Consider the following 21,730-nt stretch of genomic DNA (forward strand, 5'->3'; position numbering starts at 1 on the left):
AGGTGCATTTACTAAATACTGACTAGGAGGGAAGGGGTGATACTTGTGCAATCAATTATTTTGTGTTTAAATTTATAATTAATTTAGATCACTTTGTAAAGATCTGTTTTCACTTTGATACAAAAAAAGTCTTTTTTTTTCTGTTGATCAGTGTCAAAAAAAGCCAAATTAAATCCACTGTGATTCAATGTTGTAAAACAATGAAACATGAAAACTTTCAAGTTGGGGGGGAGGAATACTTTTGATAGGCACTATACCTTCATCTCACCCTTACAGACTTGCCTCAGACTGCTGAGTTACTTAATTTCTGAATGGACTGTGAAACCATTAACACTACCTCATTACTTTTTGTATTTCTATTTTTTTGCACTACTTATATAACTATTAAATATATGCTTACTGTAATTCACAGGTATTTTTTTCTCCATCATGTAGTGTATCGTACTGCTGCTGCAAAGTTAACAAACTTCACAACATATGTCAGAGATACTAAACCTGATCAGGATTCCTGATCTTAGCAGCTAGTGCTGCTAAGCATTGCTCTAACCTGGACTCCCCTACTGGTCAGCATGTATGTGTTGGGCCAAATGGCCTGCTTTTATACTATACTACTACATCTTCAGAAAACAGCTGGAAAACCTCATCCAACATTTACGGTTGTGAAGTTTGGTAATGCCTGGCGTTGCACCCCCCCCCCCCCCCAATCATTTATATCAATTCCATTAGCACGCCCATGTCTTGCTGTTGAATGACGTAAAAAGTTCATCAACTTGAACAAGAAACAAAATATCATGGGAAGATTTGTCTTTCAGCAGTTGGCATTGGAAGCTGTTCACAGGGTCCAAGTGTAGCTCATTGGTAGGGTTCAAGGGAAGGGAGCTCGCCCATAATAATCAAGCTTAGTGGGCCCTCCAGAACAGCCCTAACATGACTGCCATTGTACCTGGGATCCAGTCTCTCCCAATCACATCCTGCCAGCAAACTCTACCATTGGCTCAAGGAAATGACACAGCGAAAACAAAAGCAGGTGCTGCACTTGTTTAACCGGTTAAAAGTCGAATCAGATTGCTGTTGGTTATGTTCACTGACAAATCCTCACCTTGTATTTGATGCCAGACTTGAAGTTGCCCAGGAAGATGTTGGACTCGTGTCCCTGAGTTTCTCTGTACTGGATAGGCATTCCCTCAAGGTAGTCATCCAACTGAACTGTGAAGATGGCAGCTGCTCCCATCTCATCTTGGGAACATGACTCTCCTGCTCAGATGAACATTTTCCACACACAGAGAAAAACACACACACACAGTTAGGACTGAGATCACCCATTCTTTTTCTGTGAAGTAAGTAACTTATTTTAAATTCTGCTGAAACAACTGCTCAAGATATTAACAAACCTGCGAGGAGGAGGAGCAACTCTCAAAAAGGCAGATCAGCATTTACTTTCTTCGGAAGTTTGGCTCATTACCGAAAAAAAAACAAACTTTGACAGTCATAAACACAAGAAATTCTGCGGATGCTGGAAATCCAAAGCAACAAACAATCTACTGGAGGAACTCAGTGGGGCCAGGCCGCATCCATGGAAATGAACAGCCAACATTGCAGGTTGAGACCCTTCTTCAGGACTGGAAGTGGCTGGAGAATCTGACAGGATAGGAGAATGGACCATAGGAGAAAGGGAAGGAGGAGGGAACCCAGGGGGAAGTGATAGGCAGGTGAGAAGAGGCAAGAGGCCAGAGTGGGGAGTAGGAGGAGAGGGGAGAGGGAGGGAAAAGACATTTTTTTACTGAAATGAGAGATCAATATTTATGCTATGAGGTTGGAGACTACCCATACTGACTATAAGGTGTTGCTCCTCCACTCTGAGGGTGGCCTCATTGTAGCATAAGAGGAGGCAATGGATCGACATCTCAGAATGGGAATAAAAATTTAAATATTTGACCATCGGGAAGTTCCACTTTTGACAGATAGAGCAGAGGCGCTCAACGAACCCGTCTCCCCAACGTAGAGGAGGCCGCATCAGGAGCGCCAGATAGAACAGACGACCCCAGCAGATTTGCAGGTGAAATGTTGCCACACCTGGAAGGACTGCTTGGGAACTCGAATGGAGGTGAGTGAAGGAGGTGGAGCACTTTGGCTGCCTGCAGGGATAAGTACCAGGAGGGAGATTAGTGGGGAGGGATACAAGGACAAGGGACTTACAGAGGGAGCGATCCCTGTAGAAGGCAGAGAGTGAGATGGGGGTGGGGGGGGGGAAGGTAAAGGAGTGTTTGGTGGTGGGACCCCTTTGGAAATGGCAGAGGTTGTAGAGAGCAAGGTGTTGGGTGCAGAGGTTCATGAGGTAGTAGGCGAGAACAAGAGGAGCGGTACCCCGTTAAGGCAGCGGGAAGATGGGGTGAGCACAGATGTCTGGGAAATGGAGGAAATGCGGGCGAAGGATAACATCACTGGTGGAGGAAGGGAAACACTGAAGAACGAGTACTACTCTGATATTCTGGGAAGGAAAACCTCACCCTGGAAACAGGTGCAGCTGAGATGAAAGAACTCAGAAAAAGGGAATAGCATTTTTACAGGCGATGGGGTGGGAAGAGGTTTAGTTAAGATAGCCGTGGGAATTGGTAGGTTTGTAAATGATGTCGGTCAACGGTTTCTCTCTAGAGATGGCGACAGAGATCGAGGGAGGGGAGGCAGGTGTCAGAAATGGACAAGTGAATTTAAGGGTAGGGTGGAAGCTGGAGGCAAAGTTGATGAATTTGACCAGCTCTGTGTGGAAGCATGAAGCAGCACCAATGCAGTCCTCACGGTAGCAGAGGAAGAGTTGGGGAGCATTACCAGGGAAGGCTTGGGACATGGACTGCTCTACATTGCTCACAAGAAGTCTAGCATAGCTGGGGCCCATGGTTAACCTGAGTCAGGAGAAAGTGGGAGGAGATGAAGGAGAAATTTGGACCAGTTGAGGGCGAGGACCAGTTCTGCCAGATGGAGGAGTATTGCGTGCTGGAGGGGAACTCGTTGGTTCTTTTATCAAGAAAGAACCGGAGAGCTCTAAGGCATTCTTGATGGGAGATAAAAGTGTATATCAACTGGACATCCTTAGAGAAAATGAAGTGGTCAGGGCTATGGAATGGTAAGTCAGACTTAAGTGGCATGTACAGGGACAGATTGGAGTCAAGATACGAGAGTACGAGTTCAGTGGGGCAGGAGCAAGCAGGGAGAACGGGCCTACCAGACAGTCAGTTTTGTGGATTTTGGGTAGGAGGTCGGAGCGAGCAGTGTGGAGTAAGGGAACAACGAGTTTGGTGGCAGAGGCTGAAAGTTCTCGAGAGTTGATAAGGTCAGCGATGGCGTCAGAGACAGTATTCTGATGGTCTGGAGTAGGATCCTCTTCAAATGGTAGGTAAGAGGAGGCGTCTGAGAGCTGCTGGGTAAGAGGTCAGTCTGCTAAAACTTCTACAGTTGAACGTATACTAACTGATATATCACTTGAATGCACAGAAAGATGCAGACAGTAGTGCACTCTGCCTCAGTAACTCTGCACATCCCTCCCACCATTAGGACTGTTTAACAGGACACATGGCCTCAAGAAGCAAACATCCAAAGATTTCCACCATCTGGGCAATGCCGTCTTCTTGGAGCAACCATTGGGCAGGGGGTTGTACAGAAACCTGAAGTCCCCCACCAAGAGGTTTGCCTACTGCTCGTTAGGCCAATAGCATCTAGGGCAGCAATGAACGTCCTCTATCTCTGATGGTGTTCACAGCTTCCTTCGTCGTGTAAGTAGCTTCCTTCAGGTCTTCACACCGTCAGTCACACAAGTCCCAGATGGAGGCTCAGGAATACCATCTCTCTCAGACGTAGAAGGATTTTTCATTGCTGTTTCTGTAACAATTCTGTTTGACCAGTCAGGATTGTTAGTCCCGAGCTGAGCCCGCAAACCTGGAGGACCAGTGGACCACTCAGTCTGACCTCTACCCTTTGACCCTACCGAGAGCCAAAGAATAAAGGCCTGACTTCAGCCAGCATAGCGCTCTAGGTCCTGCCAAAGTGTCTCGGCCCGAAACGTCGACTGTACTTTTCCCCCCACTGCCCCATAGATGTTGCCTGGCCTGCTGAGTTCCTCCAGCATTTTGAGTCTGTTGCTTAGCTCTCTAGGTCATTGAGACATGTAGGCCTCCAAACCATGACAAGGTTGCAGTCCTCTTGACGACCACTAGGTTGGAGTGCAGCTAATTCCCTTCCACCATTTGCCTCTTGAACCAACTGCCACAACCCTAACCACTATTCCAGCGTAGTAACGCCACGATTTTGACCACTTTGCACTACAAAGCACATGTATGCAACTATATGCACAACCTTGAGCCTTGTTTTCTCGCAGGCAGTTACAGGAAAGAAATACAATAGAACTTATGAAAAACCATACACAATGTGCAAAAGAAGATAAATTGTGCAAATAAAAAATTAAATAATACTGAGAGCATGAGTTGTAGAGTCCTTGAAAGTGAATTGGTGGGTCGTGGAATCTGTTCAGAGTTGAGGTGAGTGAAGTTATCCTTGTTGGTTCAGGAACCTGATGGTTATAGGGTGGAGACTATTCCTGAACCGAGGTGTGTGGGACCCAAGGCTCCTGTACCTTGTGCCCCACTGTAGTGGTGAGAAGAGAGCATGGTCCTGACGGCAGAGGCCCTTGATGATGGTCGCTGCTTTCTCATCGCAGTGCTCCGTGTGAATGTGCTCACTGGTGGGGAAGGGCTTTTCCTGTGACGGACCGGGCTGTATCCACCATGTTCTGCAGACTCTCCCATCTTGGTTCCTACACCACGCCATGATACAATCAGTTCAGACACTCTCCATTGTACATCTACAGCAGGGGTTCCCAACCTGGGACCCCTCAGTTAATGGTAGAGGTCCACGGCATCAAAGAGAGTTGGGAACCGTGATCTATAGATAGTTTGCCTAAGTTTTAGGTGCAAATCAAAATCGACAGAACCTTCTTAGTAGAGATGCTTTTGTTCTAATTGTGTCCTCCTGTAAAAGTTATGTATAATTTATTTTGCTTTTCTGGCCAGTGCTACTTAACACTACGTACAGTAATTGTGGTGATGCTGCAGCTGAGTTTTCCATTGTATCTGTGCCTGAGTGTTGTGTGTGTGTGTGTGTGTGTGTGTGTGTGTGTGTGTGTGTGTGTGTGTGTGTGTGTGTGTGTGTGTGTGTGTGTGTGTGTGTGTGTGTGTGTGTGTGTGTGTGTGTGTGTGTGTGTGTGTGTGTGTGTGTGTGTGTGTGTGTGTGTGTGTTCATCCATCTATGGACTGCTGAGGGACTATTCTTGCTAACAACATCCATGTAACATAATCTACAGGGCATGTCACTCACAGACTTAGCTATATTATTGTTTTTGGTCTGAATACAGTACGTTTATTGCCATCTATTACATGCCTTATGCTGTGTATGACTGCTGGTACTGTATTTTGTACCTTGGCCCCAGAGGAACACTGTCTCGTTCGGCTGCAATCACGGAAAATATACATAAATGATCTGGATGATGGGGTGGTAAATTGGATTAGTAAGTATGCCGATGATACTAAGGTAGGAGGTGTTGTGGATAATGAGGTGGATTTTCAAAGCTTGCAGGGAGATTTATGCCGCTTAGAAAAATGGGCTGAACGTTGGCAGATAGAGTTTAATGCTGAGAAGTGTGAGGTTCTACATTTTGGCAGGAATAATCCAAATAGAACATACAGGGTAAATGGTAGGGCATTGAGGAATGCAGAGGAACAGAGAGATCTAGGAATAACTGTGCATAGTTCCCTGAAAGTGGAGTCTCATGTAGATAGGGTGGTGAAGAGGGCTTTTGGAACGCTGGCCTTTATAAATCAAAGCATTGAGTACAGAAGTTGGGATGTAATGCTAAAGTTGTACAAGGCATTGGTAAGGCCAAATTTGGAATATTGTGTGCAGTTCTGGTCACCGAATTATAGGAAAGATATCAATAAATTAGAGAGAGTGCAGAGACGATTTACTAGGAAGTTACCTGGGTTTCAGCAATTAAGTTACAGAGAAAGGTTGAACAAGTTAGGTCTCTATTCTTTGGAGCGTAGAAGGTTGAGGGGGGATTTGATCGAGGTATTTAAAATTTTGAGAGGGATAGATAGAGTTGACGTGAACAGGCTGTTTCCATTGAGAGTAGGGGAGATTCAAACTAGAGGACATGATTTGAGAGTTAGGGGGCAGAAGTTTAAGGGAAACACGAGGGGGTATTTCTTTACTCAAAGAGTGATAGTTGTGTGGAATGAGCTTCCTGTAGAAGTAGTAGAGGCCAGTTCAGTTGTGTCATTTAAGGTAAAATTGGATAGGCATATGGACAGGAAAGGAGTGGAGGGTTATGGGCTGAGTGCGGGTAGGTGGGACTAGGTGAGATTAAGGGTTCGGCACGGACTAGGAGGGCCAAGATGGCCTGTTTCCGTGCTGTGATTCTTATATGGTTATATGGTTATAAAAGACCATTAGCGATAGGAGCAGAATTAGGCCATTTGGCCCATCGAGCCTGCTCCACCATTCCATCATGGCTGTTCCATTTCCCTTCTCAGCCCCAATCTCCTACCTTCTCCACATTTCCCTTCATGCCCTGACTTAAATACTGTAGATCTCTCTTAAATACAACCTCTGCCTTAAATATACCCAATGACTTGGCTTCCACAGCCACCTATGGCAACAAATTCCACAGGTTCACCACTCTCTGGCTAAAGAAATTCCTCCTCATCTCCATTCTGAAAAGACTTCCCTCTGTTCTGTGGCTGTGTCCTCTGGTCCTAGACACCCCCACATGCTCTGCACATCCACTCTATTGTAGCCTTTCAACATTCAACAGGCTTCAATGAGGTCACCCCTCATTCTTCTGGATTCCAGTGAGAGGAGACCCAGAGCCAAACGCTGCTCCTATGAGAAGCCTTTCAATCCCGGAATCATTTCCATGAACCTTGTCTGAACCCTCTCCAATTTCAGTACATTCTTTCTTAGAAAAGGGGACCAAAACTGCTCACAATATAGTTGAAAGATTAATTAAACTTGAGCAGGTGAGAAGCATGGCTGACTTTGCCTGCAGGTACAATAACCATCCTTGCAAAACACCAGTCAGCTGAAGTCAAAGCAAATCTAAACTGATGTGTCAGAGTGAGTTCTCAGCTGGACTTTTATTGCCAAGCTCAAACCATATTCAACGGCTTTCTTCACAGGGCACTAGATTTATACTTAGACCCAAAATTATCTCTAATGGCTCCTCTAAGCTAATTATTACCCGTGGCTTCTGAGTGGCTCTTCCATCACAGTGGGAAAGTGCCCAGAGGCTGCCGGATACCTATCTGCACCAGGAACCAAGGAGGGGCACAGCCTCCTGCAAGTGCTGAAACCCGGCAGAAGATGGTAGGACAATCAAGAGTATCTCTCATACTCCGTCCGAGCGTAGCAGCCACAGGTTGTGTGTGACAGATTAAACATGAATATTACTGGCAAATTACAAATAAAATTATGCAAAAGCTGTTGAGAAAAAGAACGTTAAACGCATCATTTAGGAATGAAGGAAGCACCGTTATGTCACTAAAATACACACCATATACTTATAGAGACCGGCAGGAAGCAATAATATCAGCTCATCTCATTTTACCCACAGAATGAGCACCAGGCTGTGAGGCACAGGATGATGCAGTATCATGTTTAATATCACTGACATAGGTCATGAAATTTGTTGTTTTGTAGCAGCAGTACAATACACAAACTATAAATTACAGGATATAATCATCAATTTATAGTTTGGTAACACCCTAGGAAAGGGTTCACTGCTAATGTAATGGTTTCTCTGTAGCTGCAGTGTTTGGGTTATGATCAGAGATAACAGGGGCAATGTGTGCTGGCAAATGAGGGGGGATGTTTTTCTTTCTTATGTGCCCGCGAGAAGGAATTTTGGGGCGTTGTCACTGGAGGTGGGCGGGGAGGTGTCAGAAAGCTTCCTGATCCTTGTCGTAGGGTTTGGAGGCTGGCGTGCCTCAAAGATCCAGAGAGCGATGTTGGCTGGAGTCAGGGCTTTATGCTTTGACTCTTGGCAGGGTCAGCAAACAGGTCAAAGGGCAGGAGGAGAGACAAAGAGTGACCCACCGGTCCTCCAGGTTCGGCAGTTTGGCTCAGGAATAACTACCCTGACTGGTAAACAATATTGCTACAGAATCCCTTTACATCTGAATGTGACGGTATTCCTGGATCTGCACCCGCGACCTGTGTGACTGACAGTAGTGAAAACCAAGAGGAAGCTACTGACACGATGAAGAAGTGCCAAACACCACCGGAGATGGAGGGCCTTCATTGCTGCCCCAAACACCAGCGGCGTAACAGGCAGTCTACGTATAGTTGAATACAAGGTGCTTGGGAATACCGGGGGCAAACAGGTGTACAGGCATCGCATCCATTGCCATAGCAACATGTCAATAACCTCCATGTGACAATGTTTAATTGTTGCTAAACTATCACTTACACAGAAGTCAGTCACCACACCCAATCCGCAAGGGCAATGTCCAGTAGATATACGCTCACTGGTGTTTGATGTTTGGGATTGGTCAGGAAAGAACACGGTGAGCATTTTGCATCGATCCTACGAATCTCCAGGCGAGATACACAAGAGGAAGCTAAAGGACGGGTGGTTAGTGGTGCCAACACCAGCTTCATGTAGGATTGGTCAAGTGAGGGCATTCCCCTCAAAGAGTGCATTCAGAATTGACTAGAGTTTCGGGCAAACAACAGGAGTACGACAGGATTGGGAAAAGCTGTAGGGGGTTGTAAATTCAGCCAGCTCTATCGCGGGCACTAGCCTCCGCTCCATCAAGGCAATGTTCAAGAGGCAATGCCTCAAGAAGGCAGCATCCATCATTAAGGACCCCCATCACCCCGGACATACCCTCTTCTCATCAGGGAGCTACAGGGGCTAGAAGACACACTATGTTCTAGGAATAGCTCCTTTACCTCTGCCATCAGGTTTCTGAATGGACCCCGAACCCATGGGCAGTATCTCATTTTTTACATTACTTTTTAATGATTTCTTATTGTAACGTAGTACTTTTATGTATTGTATTGCTGCCACAAAACAACAAATTTCACAACTTATGCCAGTGATAATAAACCTGATTTTGAATTGGGATTGAAAAGTCTCGAAACTAGTTATGTTTCTGGCCCAGTGTTTACAATGGTCCCCCAGGTGTGTCTCCAAGCTTTCAGATTAAACAGCCGATGGCACAGTTCCCAAGAGAGGAATGGCGGCTACGATACGAAGAGCGACAAAGGATTGTAAGTCAGCCACGGTTCTGTGGAGAGCTCAACTCACCCAGCCAGAAGTGCAGGTCATACTGGAAGCTGCCAGACCGCTGCTGAGTCGTGCGCATCACGAGGTAGGCATCTCCCGTGAAGAAGTCGCCGTAGAGGTTTTTGGGGACAGCCACAAGATCCAGCTTCTCCACCCTCCAGATCTGCAGTCCCGGCTCCTTCCCAGCCTTTTCAAATTCAGCGTGGTAAACCATTGTGGAAAGCCTGCAGAAAAAAAGTTTAAAAATACCTTCACTCAGCTGTCTCTTTATTAGGTACAGGAGTGGAACCCGGTATGGTCTTCTGCTGATATAGCCCATCCACTTCAAGGTTCAACATGTTGTGTGTTTGTCTGTACACTGTTGTAACGCGTGGTTATTTGAGTTACTGTTACCTCCCTGTCAGCTTGAACCAGTCTGGCCATTCTACTCTGACCCCTCTCATTAACGAGGCATTTTCACCTGCACAACTGTCACCCACTGGATGGTTTGTGTTTTCCACATGATTCCCTGTAAATAGCAGGAAATCAGCAGTTTCTGAGATACTCAAACCACCCCATCTGGCACCAACGATCATTCCATGGTCAAAGTCACATTCCTTCCCCATTCTGATACTTGGCCTGACCATGTCTACATGCTTTGATACATTGAGCTGCTGCCTTGTGATTGGCTGATAAGGTATTTGCACTAACGTGCAACTGTATTGTGGCCACCGAGCATATATTGTTTTACTTCCATTTGGTTAAAATAATTAGAATATTAGTCAGTTCCTTAATCCAACTCATTCCACCACAGCAACAGGGGTAAATAGACAATAGACAGTAGGTGCAGGAGTAGGCCATTCGGCCCTTCTAGCCAGCACCGCCATTCACTGTGATCATGGCTGATCATACACAATCAGTACCCCGTTCCTGCCCTCTCCCCATATCCCTTGACCCTGCTATCTATAAGAGCTCTATCTAACTCTCTCTTGAATCCATCCAGAGACTTGGCCTCCACTGCCTTCTGGGGCACAGTATTCCACATATCCACCACTCTCTGGGTGAAGAAGTTTTTCCACATCTCTATTCTAAATGGCCTACCCCTTATTCTTAAACTGTGGCCTCTAGTTCTGGACTCACCCATCAGTGGGAACATGCTTCCTGCCTCCAGTGTGTCCAAACCCTTAATAATCTTATATGTTTCAATCAGATCCCCTCTCATACTTCTAAATTCCAGTGTATACAAGCCCAGTCGCTCCAATCTTTCAACATATGACAGTCCCGTCATTCTGGGAATTAACCTTGTGAACCTATGCTGCACTCCCTCAATAGCAAGAATGCCCTTCCTGAAATTTGGAGACCAAAACTGCACACAATACTCCAGGTGGGGTCTCACCAGGGCCCTGTACAGCTGCAGAAGGACCTCTTTACTCCTATACTCAATTCCTCTTGTTATAAAAGCCAGCATGCCATTAGCTTTCTTCACTGTCTGCTGTACCTGCATGCTTGCTTTCATTGACTGATGTACAAGAACACCTAGATCTCATTGTACTTCCCCTTTTCCTAACTTGACTCCATTTAGATAGTAATCTGCCTTCCTGTTCTTGCCACCAAAGTGGATAACCTCACATTTATCCACATTAAACTGCATCTGCCATACATTTGCCCACTCACCCAACCTGTCCAAGTCACCCTGCATTCTCATAACATCCTCCTGACATTTCACACTGCCACCCTGCTTTGTGTCATCAGCAAATTTGCTAATGTTACTTTTAATCCCTTCATCTAAAATTAGCTGCTCAAAAGTTATTGCAGACTGGTTCTCCCTGTACCTGATAGCAGAGGTTAATGGTTGATGTCTGCTCCCTAACACTTCAGCTGGTGTGATTATGACAATGCAAGGGCTAAATTTCAAATGTAATGAAATGGCGACAAAGACACAATCACCGCTCAGCACAGCCACGAGTTTTGCAAAGAGGACATGAAACACATTGAGGAGATACCATCTATATGCCCAACACACCCTCATCCAGCAACTACAGGCTCAGCATTGTAACCTGCACAAAACCACACTGCACGAAAGGTTTTAATTGAATTTAGAGGTACAGCATGGTAACAGGTACTTCTGGCCCAACAAGCCCAGGCTGCCCAATTACACCCATGTAACCAATTAACCAACTAATGTGTACATCTTTGGAACGTGGAAGGAAAGCCCACAGGGTTGTGGGGAGAATATACAAACTCCCTACCGTCGGTGTCGGAATTAAACTCAACTCCGATACCGACTGTAACAGTGCTAGGCTACCGAGGCACCCTCTGTATGGAACCGTCCCATACTCTGACTGATTAAAACAAACCCCCGCGCAGCAAGAACTGCTGTCTGAGCACTGGCACTGTAACGCAGTGTGTGGACAAAGCTGGGGTGTCCATTTAGATTTTGCTCCAGATTTCAGAACGCCACGGGAGCAGCTCAGGGCTTGGCTCCTGGTGAGTTAGTCCACGTTGGCTCTTGGTGGGGGTCACCCATGCCAAACAGGTCAAAGGGTAGAGGTCAGACTAAGAGTGGCCCACCAGTCCTCCAGTTTCGGAGGCTCAGCTTGAGGCTAACAACCCTGACTGGGAAAACAAAAACAAGATGGTTATGGGACCAGCAATGAAGAATCCTTCTTTACAGAGATGGAGAGTTTTCATCGCTGCCCTAACGCCAGAGGCAAGAGTTGATAGTGAAAAGCAGCAGCGACAGAGCTCAAACCTCATGGAAGAAACCCACTGGAAGAACAAGCAATCTCAAACTTCACAGACAGCACCGGAAGTCAGGACTGAACCCGGGCTCACAGCAACTGTTCCATCAACCGTGCTACCTCACTACCCATTAGCCAGCTCCGGCTCTTTAATGGACAGGGCTCACTGTTTTTCTTAAAGCTCTGGTACAGCGAAGAGTCTTGAACTTTGCAGAGAAGCAAGTGATCAGACTACTTAGAGTCAGGCAACAGAAGCAAGGAAACCACTCAAGGTCTCCCGGACGATGAAACTTTTACCCTTGAGGTTGTTAGCCTTGTATATACTGGGATGAAACAGAATGGATTGCTGAGATGAAGTGTCAACTGACTACTTTAAAAAGGCAAATTAGTGCTTTTTGTTCGCCATACAATGCTTGCAGCTCATCGTATAGTTTTCCTCCAGCTCACAGATTGTGGGGCTCCTCTGGTTTATAGATAAAAAATTATTACCAGGAAACAAAGAGCCATAGTCTGCTCTACCATTCAATCACAGCCTCCCTCCCTCTCAGCCCCATCCTCCTGCCTTCTCCTAAACTCTTGATGCCCTCACTAATCAACAACCTATAAATCTCTGCTTTAAATATACCCAATAACTTGGTCTCCACAGACATCTCCGACAATGAATCCACAGACTCACCACCCTCTGGCTAAAGAAATTCCTCTGCATCTGTTCTAAAGGGACATCCTTCTATTCTGAGGATGCGCCCTCTGATCCCAGACTCTCCCACTATCAGAGTATGTACATACCACCACATACAACACTGAGACACTTTTTCTGCAGGCATACTTAGCAAATTTATAGAAGAGTGACTGTAAACAGGATCAATGGACAACAGACTGCAAGTGCAGAGATAAATAAATAGCAATAAATGAGCATTAAATAATATAGCAGAGTCTTTACACGAGTGTAATTATCCCGTTGTTCCAAGAGCCTGATGGATGAGGGGTAGTAACTGTTCTTGAATCTGGTGGTGTCAGCCCTGAGGCTCTTGTATCTTCTACCTAATGGCAGCAGCGAGAAGAGAGCACGGCCTGGATGGTGAGGATCTTTGATGATGGATGTTGTTTTCCTATGGCAACATTTCACGTAGACGTGCTCAACAGCTGGGGGGGACTTTACTTGCGATGTACTGGGCCAAATCCCCTACCTTTTATAGGATTTTCTGCTCAAAGGCATCGGTGTTCCCATCCCAGGCCGTAATGAAGCCAGACAGAACACTTTCCACCACACATCTGTACACGTTTGCCAAGGATTTTGATGACATGCTGAATCTCCGCAGACCCCTGAGGAAGTAGAGGCCATCATGTACAGGATTTCTACATGCTCTCTTCACAATTATATTTACATGATGGGTGCAGGACCCCTCATTCTTCTGAACTCCAATGAAAACAGGCCTGGAGACATTGAATGCTCCTCATACATCAGCCTTTTCATCCCCAGAATCACTCTTGTGAACCTCCTCTGGGCCCCCTCCAATGCCAGCTTACAATTTCATTACAGGGAGGTGGGGAGGCAGGCTTTCCCCACAGACAGTTAAAGACCAATCCTAGGGGATCTTGATTACACCCTCAAGGTGCTGTTATGCAAGTTATTTAATGGAACTGAGGACTATCTCCATGCATTTTGGATCTGATGTCCCTTACTCTAGGCTTTCTCTTCAGATGGTCATGATCTTTGACACCCTTCCAGATACAGGGTGCAATCCCAAAGACAACTAAAATAATTCCATTTTGTCCTCCGTTACCCTTTTCCAATTAATTTGTGCCAAATGTCCATTAGGGTTTTCATCCAATGCTCTCAACTGTTTGTAAGCTGTAACTTCCAAACTTTCAAACCTTCTCTCCTGATGAAGCGTCGTCACTACCTCCTCCCATAGACGCTGTCTGGCCTGCTGAGTTCTGCCAGCATTTTGTGTTTTTATTTATTTTCAGCATCTGCAGATTCACTCGTGTTAACTTTCAAACCAATTGTTATCAACATTCCAATCTCTTTATGAAGACAGTACTGTATTTTAGGATGCAGATACGATCACAAAAAGAGTCACCCATCAGGAATTTGGCCTGAGCTTCTTGCAACTTGTGTTCTTTCCAAATATGATGAAGTCTTCTTGTACAAGCCAGTTACACAGAGCCAAAGAATACGTACACAACGCTGGAAGAACTCAGCAGGTCAGGCAGCATCCGTGAGAAAAGAGTAGCCAAAGTTTCGGGCCGAGACCCTTCATCAGGAAGGTCTCGGCCCGAAACTTTGGCTACTCTTTTCTCACAGATGCTGCCTGACCTGCTGAGTTCTTCCAGCGTTGTGTACGTATTCTTTGATCCACAGCATCTGCAGTTGTATTTTTGTGTTTTGTACACAGAGCCAAAATTGTTCACTCGGCCCCACAGATCCTCACTCACCAGTGGTCGTCTATCCATGCTACTCCCAAGCTCCTGTACGTGTCCTGCAACCTTCCCTGCCCAGAGAATCTGGTGCTGGTCTGGACACTTCACCACTGTCCATGACTCTGCCTTCACCTCTCTCAAGTGGTATATCGCAAGTACTCACTGAACCGGGTGCTTTGGACTCTCACTACCAATGATTCTCAAATCATTTTCCTACACTGTTATTTGGACCCCTTAACTAAGGAGGTGCTGGCATTGGACAGAGTTCAAGAGTTCACAAGAATGAATGGGTTAATTACGAGCAGCGCATGATAGCTCTGGGCCTGTACTCACCAGCGTTTGGAAAACTGAGGGGGAAATCTCATTGAAACCTACATGCAGAGCATGTTTCTGATAGCGTTAGAGTCCGGGACCAGAGGGTATGTCTTCAGAATCTTCAGAGCAGAGAGGTGGAGGTATTTCTTCAGCCCCGAGGGTGGTGAATCTGTGGAATTCGTTGCCACAGAAGGGAGCGGAGGTCAATTCATTGAGCATATTTAAAATGGAGGGCGACAGCTCTTTATTAGTAAGGGTGTAAAAGGTTATGCGGAGAAGGCAGGGAAATCGGGTTGATGGAATGGCAGAGCAGACTCGATGGGCTGAATGGCCTAATTCTGCTGCTATGTTTTATGATCATTTCATTCAATGAAACTTCACGTCCTGTCTAAATAATTAGCACCATCTTGAGGAAGCAGAGGTCACACAAATTAACAGTTTCCGATGCTGCCCAACCTGAGATTCCCCTGCATTTTCTGGTTTTATTTCAGATTTCCAGCATGTGCAGCTTCACTTTCATCTCCACTTCTGGAAACTGCATCACGGTTCCAGGCAAAGGATTTAAAGACAGGAAGGGAGGGTGCATCTTAAAACCACGCAGAAATGGGACTTAAAAATCTCAGCGGCCACCACAGACAAGAAACAAAGTGATATCCTTGAAAGGCGAAATGGAGGCAGATCCAAACAGCAGCTGAGATTTAGTCACAGAAACAGGCCCTTCGGCCCATCTAGTCTGCTCCTAACCGAGATATGGCCACACCCAGCCCAACAGATCCTCACTAACCAGTGGTTGGCTGACACTGAGGTTTACCACCTTTGCTTGGCACTGTTGCCTTTGAGGACTGTGGGGTTACTGGGCTATCCTGAATTAACAGGAGCATCAGAAATAGAAAGCAGCACCTTGCCAAGTCCTACCCAGCGGCAGGGTAACGTAGCGGTTAGCTTAAAGCTATTACAGTGCCAGCGAGCTTTGTTCAATTCTGCTGCTGTCTGCAAGGATTTCGTCCCATGGGTTCCTTTCACGAGCTCCAGTTCCTTGTCACATTCCGGAGGCATAAAGGTTACTAGGTAACTTGGTCACATGGGTGTTATTGGGCTGCGTGGGCTTATTAAGACAGAAGGGCCTGTTACCACGTGCATCTCTAAAGTTAAAAATTAAATAAGTAATGCCAGAGATTTTAACCAATCATATGCATCAAGTTCTGTATCACAGCCTGATCAGGGTGTGTGTGTGTGTGTGTCTCTCTCTCTCTCTCCCCCCCCCCCCCCCACACACACAACGTATAAACCAAACAGACAGACAGATTTCACTGTTAAGGAAATCGATGCTTCTCCCAACCAAGCTCAAACTAAGGCCCAGCCTATCACAATGACTCATCTCTCAACAACTAAGGGCTGAAAAATGTGTTCTTTATTTTAGAAAGAAAGGAGCCACTTCATTTCTAGAATTTTGGATAAGCACATGGATGGGAGGGGTATGGAGGGCTATGGTCCAGGTGGGACTAGGCCAGGTAGTGCAAACTAGATGGGCTGAAGGGCGCATTTCTGGCTGTAGTACTCTGTGACTACTAGCAGAACTCCATCTGCCCTTCAAGGCAGACTAGGAATATTCCTCTGAATATTACACATGGACTTAAAAGTAATCGAAGCAGTACTCCACTTCCAGCTCCCACTTGGAAGGTAGTTCCCAATCTCCTGCGTTTGGCCTGAAGTCTGCCTGCAACTCAATGCACATTGGTAATTTCAGATGCCCAAAGATAAGGCAGCTAGCAGTCTCACTTACGCCCACGGTCCTGGCAGTAGATGGACTAATCTCTTGAGCTAATTTTGGAAAGGTATTGGGGAAAGTTTTTTTTATATACACAGTCAGCTGTTCACTTGCCTGGGGGTATTGTGGAGCGAAGAAAAAAACAACGCTCTCCAGGCAAAAAGGGAGGACAATGGACAATGGGCATTCCTCACGGAGGAATGAATCACGACTAGATAGCTACTCCAAGTTTGATGTTCCTTCCTCGCTCAACTTGTTTGTCAGACAACTGCGCTGCGGACAGATGTCTTGAGGGCTCGTGATTTGCCAGAAGTGAACAAAGAGAAAAAAATCCCGAGTTGGTATCTCTTTTGGAAGTTGGGGCTCAATTCTGGTTCTGACAGTCGTTTGCATGATTTGAGTCCCTCCCCCCTTGTGTATTGGGAGTTGGTCTTTTATTTTTGTGTGTTTTTTTTTCTTTAAATGGGTTCTTCCAAGTTTCTTGCTTTGTGGCTACCTGTGACCAAACAAATCTCAAGGTTTATATATTTTTTGATAATAAATGTATTTTGAATCTTTTTAAATCCACGATCAGCTTGCACTAAACATCAGTGGTTATATATTTCCGTATCCGAGGACGTTCTGATCGAGGTGGGAGAGTGGTCGAAAGCTCTTCACTTCGGGTTTCATAGTGACAAACTTGAAGAAAGAATCAATACAAGAGGCCTAGTGTGTTACAAACACGAGGAGGTCTGCAGATGCTGGAAATCCAAAGCAGCACACACAAAATGCTGGAGGAACTCAGCAGGCCTTCTTCCTCCCCTCCCCACACTTTACTCTGACTTCCCTCCTTCCTCTCCAGTCCTGAAGGGTCTCGGCCCAAAACGTCGACTGCTTACTCTTCTCCATAGGTGCTCCTCCAGCATTCGTGTGTGTGGCCAAGTGTGTTAGTTTGGCTTTGAGCACCAGAATAATGCAGAATTAAAATGCAATTGGCCAAGGCATGTTCATGTTCATTTTTTGCTTAAAACTGCTCAGTACAGATACCAAGATCTTAAGCTGTAGATTCCCATTTCAAAACAGCCAGAGGAGCAGATCAACCCTGTGCATTATGATTTTTAAAGCCACACTGTTCACTGGCTTCCCTCAGATCGTGTTTCAAACTAGTCACCCCTAGTTAACTTGCAATATTGTGTTCAGTTCTGGCCGCCTCATTATAGGAAGGATGTGGAAGCTTAAGAGAGGGTGCAGAGATTTACCAGGACGCTGCCTGGATTAGAAGGTGTTACAAGGATAGGTTGAGTGAGGTAGGCATCTTCTCTTTGGAGCAAAAGAGAATGAGAGGCAGCTTGGTAGAGGGGTACTAGATGATAAGAGGCATGGATCACCACAGACTTTTTCCCAGGGCAGGAATGGCTAATACAAGGGCCCATAGTTATAAGGTAATTGGAAGAAAGTATAGTGGGAATGGGGGGAATGTCAGAGGCAAGTTCTTTGTAGAGAGTGGCAGGTAAATAGAACACACTGCTAGGGTTGGTGGTAGGGGCAGGTACATTCGGGGCGTTTAAAAAACTCTTAGATTGGCACATGGGTGATAGAAAAATGGATTATATAGGAGGGAAGGGTTAAATTGATCTTAGAGTAGGTTAAATAGTCAGTACAAAGTCATGGGCCGAACAGCCTGCACTGTGCTACAGTCTATGTTCGATGTCAGGCAAGTCTTCCCCACAAGGCAATGGATGAACAGATGAGAAACAGATGAAAATGCAGAAACAAAAGTTCAAACAAGGGTGTAAGGTTAAACAGTCTTCTGCTTCAAACTGCATTGACTTCAGAAAGGTCCCACACAGTGACAAGGCCATTAGCAGTCTCCGCTGAAGCCCGTAGCTGTCAAAAAAGCACACACTCACAATTTGTTCATATGAGTCAAGGTTCTCCCCCCACCCCCCCCACCACCAAATCAAAATCACAAGAAATTCAGCAGATGCTGGAAATCCAAAGCAACACACACAAAATGCTGAAGGAACCCAGCAGGTCTGGCAGCATCTATGAAAATGAATGAACAGTCAACGTTTCAGGCCTAGAAGCTTTATCCAATTAAGTCATTCGCCCTTTCACTGTTCCACTCAAACACTCCATCTACTTGAATTCGCTATTGAATGTCCCACTTTAAATACAGTATCTTTTTAACAAAACTAGCTAATAAAACCCTTTTCATTATTTTAAGACCCACCCTCCTTTTTATGAGTGGGAGAGATAAAATACAACCTTTGCCTTACACAGGAGAAGAGGCTCTCTTTTGTGTGCTGCTTGTGTTTACTCATCAGGCAAGACCTCAGCTGTGGATCTGGAGTAAAACCTGCTCCTGGAACCGGTTGTGGAGTGGAAAATCTTTGAGCAGCTTTGTCATAGACTCAAACAACACCTGAGGAGAGGAGGTCAGATTGCCTCACCCTGCAGTACCACCAGCTGGAAATGTGCACCGTTGGGGGAAAATAAGGGCAGTTTACATAAAATTCACCAGCGAATGCCCAAGTCCACTGAGAACCCAGTAAACTATCTCAGCTAATTATCAAAATACGTACACTTCGCCATCCATTTCCTTACAGGAAAAGAAAAGCAATAGAATTTATGGAAAAAACTATACATAAACAAAGACTGAAAAAAACAGCCAATGCGCAAATAATGAATAAAAATAAATAAATAGTAGAGTTGCAGTGTCCTTGCAGGCGAGTCTGTAAGTTGTGGTGTCAGTTCAGCGTTGAGGTGCGTGAACCTGTCTGTACTGGATGCACACAGGGGCCTTGGGTCTCACACTCAACATTTAAGAACAGATTTTCCCCTTCCACCATCAGATTTCCGAATAGACAATGAACCCATGAACACCACCTCACTATTTTTGCAACGTGTATATTTCTCACTGTAACCTATAAGGTATTTCAAGTATTGCACTGCATTCTGGCACATGTCAGTGACAGTAAACCTGATTTAGATTCTGGCCAAGTGAACAGTCCCAATTCCCAGATTACTGTGCACCGTCCCAGCAAATCCCAACAACAGGAAGATAACTTACAAGTCTAACATGCAAGACGCCCCTACTGTCTTGGAAGTTTGCGCAAATTCAGCCAAGTCTTCTAAAACTTTAGCAAACTTCTACAGATGCAGAGTGGAGAGTACCCTGACTGGTTGGACCACGGGTTGGTATAGCACACCAGTGCCCTTGTATGGAAAAGCCCAGTCCATCACAGGCAAAGTGCTTCTCACCACCGAGTACATCGACAAGCAGCTCTGTCACAGGAAAGCAGCGTCCATTATCAGCGAGCCCCACCACCCAGGCCAGGCTCCCTTCTCACTACTGCTATCGGGAAAGAGATAGAGGCACCTTAGATCCCACACCACCAGGTTCAGGAACTGTTATTACCCCTTAAACATCAGTGTGAACCAGTGTGGATAACTTCACTCACCTCAATGCTGAATTGACTCCACGACCTATAGACCGACATTCAAGGACTCTTCAAATCATATTCTCACTTTGATCTAACCACCTATAATTTACTTCAACAGATTGTTTTCTCTCGCACGTTGTTTGGGTGTCAGTCTTTGTGTGTAGTCTTTCCCCCGTTGACTCCATTGCATTTCCTTGCATCTGGGAATACGAGGCATGCTGTGCACGTAGGGCAGAGCGCCACTGTTTGTCCCACATAATGCCATCCGCACAGCAGAATGCAGAGAAGCCAGTGAGGTATTCTTCCCCCCAACATCCCCAGCAAGTCGAAGGGAAGTGAGTCCCTGGTTTCAAGGGCCTGCATGGAGCACAAGTGGGCAGGCCAGGACTGGGTCACTGGCTCAACCAACTATGGCATTTATCAGTGCCAGTAATTTCCAGTATTTCTAATGCCAGAAGGCTTACATTGAAGGTGAGAGGGGTAGGTTCAAGGGGGAAGTGAGGGGCAAGTTTTCTTTTACTCAGAGTGGTAGATGCCTGGCATGATGGTAGAGGCAAATACATTAGAGGCTTTTAAGAGACATTGGGTAGGCCCATGGATATAAGGAAGATAGAGGGATATGGGCATGGTGTAGGTAGAAGGGATTAATGTTTGGGTGTTTTTGATCTGCTTTTTAGCTGGTTCAGTACAACACTGTGGGCCAAATGGCCTGTTCTTGTGCTGTCCTCTATGCCCTATGTTATATCTGCTCTGAGGCCCTAGACCAGGCATGGGCAAACTACGGCCCGGGGGCCATATGCGGCCCGTTAAGCTTTTTAATCTGGCCCGCAGAACTTGATGAAATTATATTAATAAACCTTCTTAACGTTTTTTCCCCGCAATTCTGGCGTTTTCCCAATAGATGACGCACTCTATATACATTGACCTTTGTTGAGGTGCAGCGTATTACTCCACATTTGCGCTTTACTCTTTGTTCGGCTCGACCTATTTGTGTGAACAGGCGTTCAGCGTCATGAACATCGACAAAGCCAGCCACAGATCCAAGTTAACTGACCAACACCTCAGATCCATCCTGAGAATCGCCACAACAAAACTAAATCCAGACTTTGATGCGCTGGCTAAAAAGGGAGACCAACAACACTGTTCCCACTGAAATTAAAAATAAGTTTTCTTCGTTGTGTTATGTAAAAAATGCATTTGAAAATATTTTTTTCGATAAGCCTTACATGTTACATGTCATTTCTGTTAAGTGATGGACATGAGTAGTGCGCAGGTGCACGTACGTTCTCAAAATAAAAAATGCGCTCCAGATCAAATAACGCACTCCGCATACTGGCAGTGTTCTGTCATTGTGCAGGTCGTTGTTGAGTTTTGGCACAGGGGACAATTGAACAAGAAGGAGCAGGACAAATAGACCTGCATCTCCTACCGTTTTTGAAATAAAGACAGTCAGGAGGAGAGTGATGATGATAATATCTTGAAGGATAACAGAATTTTCAGTGCTTTAAAATAATAACTGTTACTATTAAAAAAAGCTGTATTTTATTCATTTAATTTTCAGTGTTTTAAAAGTCATTTCATTAAATAGCTAAATACCATGGGACTTCAAAGACAGTTATTTTGTTGTAATGCATTTGTTCATTTTCAATTGAAATTAAAGCACATGTTTTCTACATATCCCATGATATTTTATTTTCTCTTATGAAGTGTATTACCAAAACACTCCGTCCATCTGCTCCTGGTC

General features: G+C 45.4%; 1 protein-coding gene across 2 annotated transcripts in view; it reads right to left on the reverse strand.

Annotated features, from left to right (window-relative positions):
• The window catches only part of gsna (gelsolin a), a 90,947-nt gene that overhangs the window by 58,451 nt on the left and 10,766 nt on the right, over positions 1-21,730 (reverse strand). For both annotated transcript variants that reach the window (XM_059993806.1, XM_059993807.1), the window contains exons 2-3: positions 9,356-9,558; positions 1,100-1,254 (exon numbers count right to left, since the gene is read on the reverse strand). In XM_059993806.1, coding sequence (XP_059849789.1) covers positions 1,100-1,254; positions 9,356-9,548 — 348 coding nt within the window. In that variant the 5' untranslated portion in view covers positions 9,549-9,558. The remainder of the gene's footprint in view (positions 1-1,099; positions 1,255-9,355; positions 9,559-21,730) is intronic.

Source organism: Hypanus sabinus, chromosome 18 (assembly GCF_030144855.1).
Source record: "Hypanus sabinus isolate sHypSab1 chromosome 18, sHypSab1.hap1, whole genome shotgun sequence".
In the NCBI taxonomy this organism is placed as follows: domain Eukaryota; kingdom Metazoa; phylum Chordata; class Chondrichthyes; order Myliobatiformes; family Dasyatidae; genus Hypanus; species Hypanus sabinus.